Below are 12,742 nucleotides of genomic sequence, written 5' to 3'. Positions count from 1 at the left end.
GGATGGATGGATGGATGGATGGATGGATGGATGGATGGAAATTCAAGGCATCCGGTAACGCATGAAATAATAAAAAAGAAGCAGAATACACTGATTTGGAAAAAATCAATATGCACATGCAAAGGGGGTGAGGAGTACTACATTCATGTTTAACCCACACACACACACACACACACACACACACATATATATATATATATTTATTTATTGGTGTGTATACACACAGTACATACACGTGTTGTTCACAGCCAATAATGTTCATAGCATAGAATGGAATTTTGCGCAGGTTAATGAAAAACATAACACAGCAACATGAATAAAAACATAATCACTAAACTTTTGCACACTGGATGGGGCTTTATATGACATATGGTTGGTGTTGCAGATAACTCATTGTTGTGTTTAGATGCACTGCTGGTGCTACAGGAGCAGGATGAATCATTTCCTGTTCAAGAGCTTTCTGCTCTGAAGGATGGGCCTTCCTGCAGGCTAAAATATGAACATGTGAAATCTCTCATCATGTTAGTATAGATTAAATCATAGCTACACATATTTGCCAATAGGAACAAAATGCAGTATAGATGTAGCGTACTGGTTTTTTGTTAAACATTGTCACACAATCCATGAACCCAGCTCTGACCCTGTAAGGCAAAGGTCACATTAACATACACATTTTGGTGGCAGTTATTCAAACTATTCAACACTCTGACGTATGTATACACTAACACACACATGGACACATACCCCCCATACCCCCACCACCACCACCACCGCACACACAGTGAATAGAGCAGGATGTAGGACGCAAACAATTAGTCAGGAATGTTTCCCCCTGACTGTAACTCCACCCAGCATGTGGTTTACAAATGATACTTGCTGTAAAAATGTTGCCGAAAGTGTGTTTGTTCAAGCAGTTACAATGCATAAAATACACACACTGAAATACTTTTTTTTAATCTCATGTTTAGTGTGTATGTGGGGGGTGGGGGGGGTGGGTGAGGCAAGAGAGAGAGAAAATCTGAGCTGTGTTCTCTGATCCAGCATCAAATAAAGTGAACAGGCCTGATAAGCTGATAAGGATCCAGATGAGAGAAATACCAGAGCTCTTTACTTACAAGAAAACAGCCGATGGAGGAAAAGGTTACAAGTTACACAACTGCCACTGAAGTAGTTAGGGACCGAAGACGTATTACAGCACGGCATGAACGCCCCGTGGCCTTGAAATAATTATCACTTGGAGGCTTTTTTTGTGTGTGAGTAGGTAAAATAAGTGTCACTAAAGCAGACAAATGAAGATAAGCAAAAAAATAGAAATTAAAAAAAGAAAAATAGTCACAATGAGAGGAAAAGTGTTTCTCCACATATGGTCAAGGGTCTTTATTGTCATTTGCATCACATGTGGTACATGAGGTGCAATGAAATTGTGTACACAGGGTCCCAGTTACATCCAATAAAAGTATAAATTGTAAAAGAAAAACAGTAATAAGATCTAAGATATGAACTAAGAAATATGCTGAACTAAGAAAACACTAAGCCCTTAACAGTGCAACAACAGTAATACGACGAGAACAGCAGCACGAACATGAGTCTATGTGGGTAGATGAGTATGAGTGAATACAGCAGCATGAAATAAATCAGCAGCATGAGATCAGCAGCACATATTAACAAGCAAGTGGCATTATAGTGATTTTTTTTCTTTTTTTCACAATGATAATCCTGATTAGGGATTCATGAGTTTAACAGCTTCAGGGTAGAAGCTGTTCCTCATTCGTTCTGCACTTAATCTCCGCAACCTCCTGGCTGAGAGGAGTGGAGCAAAAAGTGTGTGTGCTGGGTGAGTGGGGTCCTTCATGATGCAGGTGGCCCTCTTCCTGCATCTGGAGGTGTAGATGTCTGTGATGGTGGAGAGACTGACTCCGACAGTCTTCTGTGCAGCCTCCACGTTGATGCTGAAGCACAGGATGCTCTCGAGTGCACACCTGTAGAAGGAGGTGAGGACTGAGCTTCCCAGTGTGTATCACATATGTTCAACCTTGACTAAAGTGATAGTTCAGAATTTTTGATATGTACTTTAGAACTTTACTAAAATGTACTTTTATTTACCTGATGTAACATACACTAAATTATAAACCATTATATTGCCAATAATGTCACATTACATGGTCATTTACATAGAATCTGCACGTACAAATGGTGACAACAGCTACCTGTAGCACTTCCAGTGCACCCTGAGGAACTTATGTCAAGAATATCCTTAAAGAGTATGAATTCTAAAGTAATTTTAGTCTTGGGCCACGCAAAGGTTAGCAATAAGTTCATCAATCAGGTTGGAAAAAATTCAATTTCTCCAAACTGAAGTCAGTCGATGAGCTATCTACAGCAGGTAAAACATCAATTATTCATAACTTTTCCACAGAACCACACTTCAAAGGGTTTGAACTTTCTCGTTAACAAAACAAGTAAAACACTGGAAATGATATTTAGTCTGCAAGGAGAGATGAGAGTGAATACCTGAGAAAAACAGGACACGCTTGGACAAAAAGGCAGAGCTTCATTAGTAAATCAGCGTAGCATAAGATAGTAATTATCAGACTCCTCCTGGGATGTCTTAAGTTGGTTCAACAGACACTGCTATTCCAGCTACAACACACAAGGGAACATGGTGAAAAAAAGACATGAAGAAAAAAAAACGTAGGAGTTTGAACAGGCTTTACTGAAGGATGTAAATTTGTTTCTTCTGGCACCTGTGTGTGTGTGTATGTGTGTGTGTCTGGCTTCAGGCAGAGGTTTTTTATTTTAAAATGCATTTTCTGACAAGAGTTGGCCAACAAGGTCAAGTGCAAAGAATGTGTGATACCCCCTCATTATGTTTCAGCACTCATGCTTCCAGGTATGTTCACCATTTCACTTATCTTGATTTATTACACACAAGTACATACACACTCGAGACAAGAGCAATGCCCGTACTTTAGCTTCCATTTGTGGATAAAGTGTTCTAAGTGTAGATAATCAACAAAGACACAACTGAGGAAGTGTTTTTTTTCAGACAGCCACTACTCTATAATGTCAGCCAGTTGGAGGAGCCTGAAGGATGTATAGACGTTCTCAGATGAGCTACGCTCAACAGCTGCTTCTCAGTCCTCCGGGGGTTTTATCCCCCTCATTCCATCTTTTACCAGAAACTTTCTTCTCTGATCCTTTCTCTCACTTTCTCTCTACTGGACCCCGGGGAACTTTTTTAGCTTTTGGCAGTGCTTTAAATTCAACATAGTGTGCATGTGACTATGAGCAACCTGACTGCAGTTCTAGCATATTCTACCGCATCAGTATGGAGGCAAACAAATCCAGTTTATTACCAGAATTTCACAGCAGCTGATTCCCTAAAATGTTCAAGGGGACAGGCCAATACTTTTTCCCGCTTGAACGCTGTGATACACATGGCACTGTGTCAAAACTTTCACCAGTCTGAGTAGCTCAGAGACAAAACTATGACTTCAAATCCAATTAAGATTAAAATATCATTAGCGTTCTTTATTGTCTCAGAAAACTGTTCCCAGTGAAATAAAGTCCATCTACCCAAATGTTCACTGTTTACAGTAACAGCTCTTAGTAGTTGTAGTGGATTCTTCCCCTATTTTTTACAGCATGCTCTATAATTCATTTTAGATCCACAAATCCTCAGTGATGATCACGTCAAGGATGTTTAAGCTTCATGAAAACACCTTCAGCCTGCACCTTTTAAAGGTACTCTACTGTGGCGTGCTCAGAATTATTTACCTACAAGAGACACCATTCTCCTTTGATCTTTAGTTCATTCTTTTAGACTCAAGGCAATGTTTGCTTTAGGATTTTCGTTTAACAGAATAAAGGTTGGTTTTCAGTGGGAGCACAGTTACTTGACAGTAAGTGGTATGTGATTTGACATGTGGCTCTTTTTTTCTCAGTTTCCATCTTCTTCCTGTGTTGTTGCGCTTCCTTTCTCTTCACCTAATGATCTGTGTACCCCATTAATGTCTGAAGGAAACCCCAAACACCTCTGAACAGGTGTTGTCAAAGCCTCACAGCAAGAAAGTTCTGGGGTTAAATCTCAGATGGAGTCTTTCTGTGTCGAGTTTGCACATTCTCCGTGTGTCATTAAGGTTTTCTACAGGTTCTTTGGTTTCCTATAAAAGATGCACGTTAGGTTGATTGCAGAATATAAGTTACCCTTAGGAATATGTGGGTGTGTGTATGGTTGTTCATCTCATGTCTCTGTGATGGGCCTGTGCTGGACCATTGACCTGTCAACTTTTTATACATTGCCTGCTGGAGGAAACCCCAGTACCTGTGACCCTAACAATCACCCCTTGCCACTATATATTACCCAGAGGTTTCCCAGCCCTCCAAAAACAAACAAAGTAACAAACAAAAAAAGTTTTAAACAAGTAGAAGCAGTCAAGTCTTTGTCATTGCATTAAACCATTCTGTTATTTTTGCCTCAGGAATTAAATTATAATTCCACCCATTTTCTACACTTTACAGGGTCACTGGTGCCTACCCCCAGCAGACATCGGGTGAGAGGCGGGTACCCCCTGGATAGATCGCCTGTCCATCACTTGGACACTGAGATGAACAATACAGACAACAATTACCGTATTTTCCGGCATATAAATCACAGTTTTTTGCATAGCTTTGTCAGTCGTGCAACTTATACGCCAAAGTGACTTATATATGTTTTTTTGTCCCGTACTCATAACACAATTTTTGACTGACGCTTTAAATTTCGAAGAACTGCAACAGTGAGTCTTCACATGTGCGCTCACTTCACTCAGCTCTGCAGGCGGAGGAACGCTGGAGAGCTAGTGGCTCCAACCATGATGGTTGGATGGATGGATGGATGGATGGATGGATGGATGGATGGATGGATGGATAGATGGATGGATGGATGGATGGATGGATGGATGGATGGATGGATGGATGGCACTGCTCTGCGCTGCCCAGTTGAAATGAAGCTGTTTTGTCCAGTAAATAAATGCATAATAAACCTGACGGGTCAGCGGTGATGCATAATAAATGCGACTTATATATGTTTGTTTTTTTTCCTCTTCATGATTCTTTTTTTGACTAATGCAACTTTTAAACATGTGTCAATAAAGGTTGAAAGAATGAATATCATTTTCTTCCATTTATTTTATTTAATTTTTTTCTACTGTTGCCATCATTCTTTGTTTAAAACAGGTCTCTCTTGTAAATGAGTCTTCGAGGCTCAACTAGACTAACCTGTATAAATAAAGTTTGAATGAATGAATGAAAAACACTCTGGAGCGACTTATATGCCGGAAAATATGGTAATTCTCCCATTCACACCTAGAGACAATTTAGAGTTGTCAGATACGCTTGTTTTTGGTCTGCAGGAGGAAAGCTGAGCACTCAAAGAAAATTCACGCGTGCACGTAGAGAACAAGTAAACTCCACAGCTGGATTTGTTAACCTTCTTGCTGCACCATCATATTATAAATGTACTTGTTTGCATGTTATTTGTTCATTTTGTGACATTATTGCGTGTTTAGGTAAACAAAAGAACCCGTTTCCTTCTATAGGTATTATACATTTGTTGCAAATTAGGACTGAGCACCTCTGGTTCTTATGCTCACCTAACGTTCCACTGTTCCAATCAGCAACAATTCCTCAAGCAACTTAAAATGCTTCAAAATCTCATCATAGCCTGCTCCTTTTCAGCAAGCAGTTGTTATTAAAACTCATGCTGGTTAGGAAACAGTGCTGATTCTAGGTAATGAGAAACAGTGGGGAACTTTCAAAGGTTTGAAACTGCAACAATATCAACAATAAGTGAAGAAGTCATTATATAACAAGTTCATTAAGATTTGAGATCTTAATAAATTAAGTTACATAATAGTCATAAAAATAACGTGAAACTTTAATAAAACTACCATTTTTTTAAATTGTAAACTATTTTAAACCTTTCAACATTGCAAGAAAAATTCAGCAACTTCCAGTAACTGTTAAAAATTGGGTATCCAAACGTTTAATGCCATTGCACAAATTTGCAGGTTGGTCAGACAAGTTCAGTACTTAAATATGAATCCTTATTTATCTAAAAGCATATTTTGGAATAGTTGCTGTATTCATCTCTTGCCAGAACCCATGAAAACCATAAAATACAGTATTTGTGTTTTTCCTTGCTCTACATTTCCTAAATTGTAATAAATGGTGCTTTTAAGATTTCTGTTTGTGCGCTTTGACAAATGTAAACACTTTTAGCCAAATATAACTGTGACTGTGTTTTTAATACTCTAATGGAGTCTTGATGTTGGCCTCGGCCTGCCAGGATAAATGATGTGACCTTTACTCCTTGCAAATGGATTCACAAACCACAACATTCCAGTGACTTGATGAACCCAAAGGGAGCGTCACACATGGGAGCAAATCCTAATTTCCTTTTATATATATATTTTTTTTTCTCTCAAATGTGTTTTTCTTGTATTTTTTTCCTATAAGTGAAAACTCACTGTTTGTGTCTCATTCCTTCAGACACAAATTAGCATAGCCAATTAAAATTAAAGCCCACCCAGCTGTGCCGTAATACGGGAACATCCCTCGGGTGGCCTGGCACTCCTGAGTGACGCACACTCATCCAGGTTCAGGCTGCAGGAGATCAGCTGCTGCAAGCCCACCAGTACAATCGATCTAACAAATCTTTCTCCCAGTGAGACAGATATCTGAAACACATACAAAGACGTGCTCTGTTCCGAGTCCCATAATCACATTCGAACAGCAAACACATTCAGACCACACAGGATATTAAACCTGAAGAGTGAAGCAGCATTTATCATATGCTCATTCATTCGTTATCTCCATTCTGCTCTCCCTTTTCCCTACCTATCCTCCCTCTCTCTTTCCTCCACAGCCTTTGTTTATGTAATGCAGATTTTTGACACAATAACAAATATTAAAGACTATTTTCATTTCTTCATATCCTGACAGATACTCCTCTTCCACTTACATTTTCCTCCCCCCCTTTTTAGATTGATGCCATTCACAGTCAGTTCATCTCTAATATCCCTACACTGATGCAACGAGTTCCTTATTATTACAAACATTTTGATGTTTTAGGCTGTGCTGCTCATGATACAGGATAATGGAGCACATATTTTCACCAGGACCTTGTTCAACCTGGGCCCAGCTCCACCACGCTGCACATAAGTGGTAGTTTGTCTCCTTTTATAGCCTACTGAGTGGAGGCCGAGCCAAGAGCCACTGAGTGACCATCGCATGCAGGCTGAAGAAGACGAGACAAACAGCCACTGTCGTTCCTCAATCGACTGACACAAAATGGCTAAATCAGTTTAAAGCAACTGTAACTAAACCCAGTGAAGGGAGCAGGAAGACTCCGAGCGGGGAGAGAAGGAGGAGGGAAGGAGTAAAGAACTTTCAGGAGGAATGACAGTAATCCATTTCATTGTTGGTAAGACAGAACAGCACTGATCCTCTCATTATTTGCAAACACAGTGTAGAGATTTCTTAGGGATATACAAACACAAAGATGGATTCATATCACACGTCTGAAGCCTGGTTTATGGTTACTTTTTTCTATTTTTTTTTTTAATTCAGCGATACTACCAACCTTGGAAATAATAGTTTAGATCATTTAAAGTGTGGTTTTGTAAAAGGAAAAAAAAAAAGTTATGAACAATTAATATCTTACCTGTTATAGATAGCTCTTTGAATGAGAGCAGTTTGGTGAAATGGAGTTTAAATCACTTTCTGCACTAATCTTATAATACAGTATCTCTCATATTCACAATGTAAGGTGATGCTGATGGTGATGTACAGATATGTAAAACTGATTACCTGAACTGTTAATAAATTATTTTATTATTTTCTCATCTACTGTATGACCCTAACTCCCTGATACCAGCGTTGTCCTCATAAAACGGCTTTCCTTCGCCATGTTTCGTTCAGCTTAAACCTGCTGCACTTAATGAGGCCTCTCGCTTTTAATTTTTTAATATTTGATTTAGTTTCTATTGGCATTTATAATTTAAAAAAAAACATAAAGAGTGTATGTTTTATTACATTTTAAAAGGTCCTTCAAATTCAAATAGCTAGAGGATATTAAAAATGCACATACAATCAAATGTCTCAGGGGATTTAAAAATATGTCCTTTGGCCATATTATAGCAACAAGCCCCTAAAGATGCACCATGAAAAGTCCAACATTACATCAGCAGGAAAGGACACAGTCACTTCTCAGTACGTCTTGTATCCACCCACTTTGACACTCCTCACTTCAATCTTGGCTGCTTTACATTTGCAGCACATATCGATTTGACCGGGTCACGTTAAGGGCAGACTTTTCATTTGCTAATGGAAACCAGCAGTGAAGTAGATGAGTGGCCTGTAACCAAAAAGGCAACATATGGTGTTGGTTTAACCTTCCCAGCTATGTTCCAAGGTTAAAGTGTGCTGTTATGTAATGTTAGAAGAGGAGAATGATGCTCCAGTAAAAAAAAAAAAAAGGGGATTTTGTTCATCTTGTCTGATAATTATCCTCTTGTTCTGACAGAAAATACTCATCAAGAATCATCCTGCAAATTCTTACTGATCTGTGCACAAAGCAACGGAGCAATCTGCTGATGATTGATGGAACTAATTTCCCAAAATAACAGCAAGATGACAGAACCCCGCATGGTGAAATCAGCATTGAGAAAATCCATAAATGCATCTTTGACACTAAATGTGGGCTTCTTTTCCATTTATCTGCTCTGCCTGAACAAATCATGAGATGAGTCGAGGTGGGTAAAATTTGCATAGTGTTGTTAAATCAAGGATATTAAAATTGGATGCATGATGGGAATCAATTCAGATATAATTTCTAGAAAGTAAAAAAAAAAAAAAAGAAAGAAAGAAGATTCTTCAATTTGATTTTTGGCACAAGAGGATACTTTAAAGATGACAATCAGTGATGTGGGTTTCTACTCAAATTTAGTGAATTTTAACAATTTTTGTCCTAGTTGTTAAATTGATAAAACAGCAATTGAAACCAATCAATTCAATTCTGAAGTAAGAGCATTTAAAAGCAGACTAATTGAAAGTGAAACCAGAGTACCACATATGGCATATCATGACTGTTGACAAACTGATATACAGCAATATACCAGACAAGCCATTATCTTTAAATTATCTTGAGTAGATCAGAATATAAGGGTCAGACAAGAGAAAATTTAGGGCTGGATGGACAGAGACTATCCCATAATATGCCCAACCATTGATGGGGGGGTCCAATAAAAACACAGAGCAGAATGGGGTGAAAATTGGCTTTCTTGAGTTTTTTTCATTATAAATTCTACACAGCTGGAAGAAGATAAACCAAAAAAGATACATCAACACACCACATAGATCACAAACAGTGTAGTACAAAATATACAGAATACAATAAAAAAAAAAGAGAGAAATAAAGCACTAATAATATCTCGTAAAAAATCTAAAGTAATTTAAAAAAAAAAACTCCTCTCTTAGTGACTGGAGAGAGCATGGAACAATGGAAAAATAAAACTCAGTAGTTCCAAGATTAAGAATCCCCTTTTTGACAAAAAAAAAAAAAAACAACAAAAAAAACACAATTTTGATACAACAGCATTCTTAAAAGTTTATGTCAAAACAAATAAAAACAACAAAAAAACAGTTGTTAACATATAATCATTTATCTTTACCTGCTGTCACTCGTCTGTTCAAAGTCAGTAATGTTTAACAGCAAGATCAGCAGACAACTATTACAAAAATAAAAGTCTTGAAGCTGCAAATGGTTTGAGGTGACCTTTTTAATAATAGGTCCTTGGTTCCAGTGTTCAACAAAGTACCCCCAACCTGTTATCCAACTTGTTTTTGGCCTGCTGACAGTGCACAAAAGAAAATGCAAGTAAGAAAAATGTCTGGATTATCGACCTAACAACAGAAATAAATGCTGCCGTGACTGGCAAAATCTAGTACCGTACTCACTCCAGCAACAACTCCCACATCTTTCATTTCCTGTCTGTTTTACACTAGAGGGAACCTCTGCCAGCGTTTACTTCTAACAGGTGACCACAAAGAAAAGTCACATTTAAAATTAAAAAAACACAGCAGGGCTATTCAACTAAATTGCTCAGGGGGCCACAGTTACTGAAAGCCAAAAGCTCAGGGGCCGGACATCCAGCAGTTATTGTCGTTAAGTAAGTTTGTTTTATGGTTTAAAATCTAGTTTTATTTAAAAACAAAATCATTGTTGGACCGAACTGGGCACACCGGTGGGCCTGATTAGGCCCTCGGGCCACCAGTTGAATAGCTCTGGTCTACAGTTTCAAATTCTTTCCCAATATCTTCAACTTTAGAGCAAAAACTGGAGCTATTGGACCTGTTTTTATTACTTCTCAGCTTCATGTCAAGTTTCAGCCCACAGCGGAGAACTAAAAAGCTGCAACTGTAAGAGCGCTTTGTAGCCGCAGTCGCCTCGGACACTCGCAGAGCTCCTCCAGGTTCACAGACAAGAGAAAACAAAAGCATTCTTTGAAATTTACAGATGCAACGGGGGAGCAAAAACATAAACTACATTAAACATTTGCAGCTGAAACGGAAAATTTGTACAACTTAATGTGGTTGCTTTTGAACTGAACTTTAAAATAAAGCGAGTGATTTGAGAGACAAAACAGATTGATATGAAATATTTGATTTGATTCTGCTGCAAACTAATCATGGATATTAAAACAACATTATAAAAAAACCACCCAAACGAAGCAAAGACAGAGCTGGTTGAGCAAATAATTTACAGCCGAACAATGTGCTTGAGTGATTACATTAAGTGAGCCAAAATGAGGTGAAATGAAAACAACCTGTCGTATTTTTTATCCAAAACATCCCCAGCAGACGGAAAAATTTGACTAGACTCTAAAACAGAGATGCTCCTCGGTGTAATACTTAAAATCAGACACAAAATGTTATGATTTGAAGTAGAATGCATACAAATCCAGACAGTGTTTAATTTTTTTTTTAATTCACCTTTCAGTCTGCATTCTGTAGAGTTCACCGAAGATGTGATTGGTGAAAAATAAAAATAAAAAGATTGTTTTGTCCAGTGATGCTGCATTTTTAATTTTGCATCCATCGTTTTGAACCTGCGTTAGCGCAAAATGGATGGAGTTCTGAATTCATAAACAAAAAGGAAAGAACGTCCGTCCAGTTTGTCTAATCCAGGTTACAAAAGAGATGCGACGAAGCAAAGTGAATCTCAAAGGTCACCAGAAGCCCAACACCACCTTCCATCGTCCCCGTCAGTCTCGTGAAGAAAAAAAGATCGTTGCTGTTATCATAACTGTCATCCTCTTCCCTTCATCCCACTGATTTATGTCCATCTTCCGTTTTCATCACTGAGAAAAAACACAAGGACGCAGAAGTTATTACAGCAAGACCGAATGTTTGTTTCAACGAATACAAATATTCTATAAACCAACAAGATACCTGTATCAATTCTCACACTTCTCTTTAAAAATGACTTTTTTACATTATGGTTCACAACAGGCGAAAAGCAAATTGCTTCTCGATTAATTTTATCAACAGATTTCCTCTATATAACATTTTATTCAACGTTTTCACGTTAATTTGCTTTTTGAGATGACTTTTTCAGGAATATGTGAAAATGTTGGACACACAAATTCATGAATAATTAATAGTAAAAGGCCAACGCAACAACACATCAATATTTATGGTTTTCTGCTGAAAAAAAAAACTCTATGAAAGTAAATACATTTTGAAAAGGTTTTTTTTTTTCACATGAAAAGCCTTTTTATTTTAAAAGGATTGTAATCAAACCTCAAAACACAATCATGCATGTTACAGAGTGGTTCTTTAGGTGCTGGTCCACAGGCAGTCCAGATATGTCTCTTGCTAACATTTGGTCAACTAGAACATAGAAAACGGAACAAAAACTAAAATAGTAACACATTTTGGTTTAAAAGCTAAGTTTGTATGAATCTTCTTGATTCTCTCCTTCAAAAACATCTTTCACAACTGATTTAATGTGTCAATATGCGTGGCATGGTGGTGCAGTTGGTAGAGCTGTTGCCTTCCAGCAAGAAGGTCGCTGGATCAAATCCCAGTCGGGGGCCTTTCTGGGTGGAGTTTGCATGTTCTCTCCGTGCATGCGTGGGTTTTCTCCGGGTACTCCGGTTTCCTCCCACAGACCGAAAACATGCATGTTAGGCTGATTGGTAACTCTAAATTGTCCCTAGGTGAGAGTGAGAGAGTGAACGGTTGTTTGTCTCTATGTTCAAGTCCAAGTAGGTTTCATTGTCATTCGCATCACATGTGGTACATGAGGTGGGACGAAATTGTGTACACGGGGTCTCAGTTACATCCAACAATAGCAACAATATAAATTGCAAAAAGAAACATCACTAAGGATACAAAGTTTGTTTTCTCAGTCATCCAGGTATATAACAACAAAAAAGGTTGAATCATGTCATCTGGACTTCGTTTTTTTTGTTAAAAAGAAACGTTTCGCCCCTCATCCAAGAGGCTTCGTCAGTCTGAGGCCTAGCCATCTGGTATTACCCAGAAGCCACCCTGACTCTTGTGTTTCAAGCCTGCCTCAGATACCCCTGAAGTCTGGCCTTTTCACTAATGGTTTCAAAAACACAAAGTTTGTTTTCTCAGTCATCCAAGTATATAACAACAAAAAAGGTTGAATCATGTCATCTGGACTTCGTTT

General features: G+C 38.2%; 1 protein-coding gene across 3 annotated transcripts in view; it reads right to left on the bottom strand.

Moving 5' to 3' along the window:
• Nucleotides 1–10,808: 10,808 nt before the first annotated feature.
• The window catches only part of bcam (basal cell adhesion molecule (Lutheran blood group)), a 60,933-nt gene continuing 58,999 nt past the window's right edge, over nucleotides 10,809–12,742 (bottom strand). For all 3 annotated transcript variants that reach the window (XM_037676157.1, XM_037676158.1, XM_037676159.1), the window contains one exon: nucleotides 10,809–11,402. In XM_037676157.1, coding sequence (XP_037532085.1) covers nucleotides 11,400–11,402 — 3 coding nt within the window. In that variant the 3' untranslated portion in view covers nucleotides 10,809–11,399. The remainder of the gene's footprint in view (nucleotides 11,403–12,742) is intronic.

Source organism: Nematolebias whitei, chromosome 5 (assembly GCF_014905685.2).
Source record: "Nematolebias whitei isolate Nwh7 chromosome 5, NemWhi1, whole genome shotgun sequence".
Taxonomy (NCBI): domain Eukaryota; kingdom Metazoa; phylum Chordata; class Actinopteri; order Cyprinodontiformes; family Rivulidae; genus Nematolebias; species Nematolebias whitei.
Note: the sequence above shows the minus strand (reverse complement) of the source record. Positions and strands in the feature narration are given on the sequence as shown.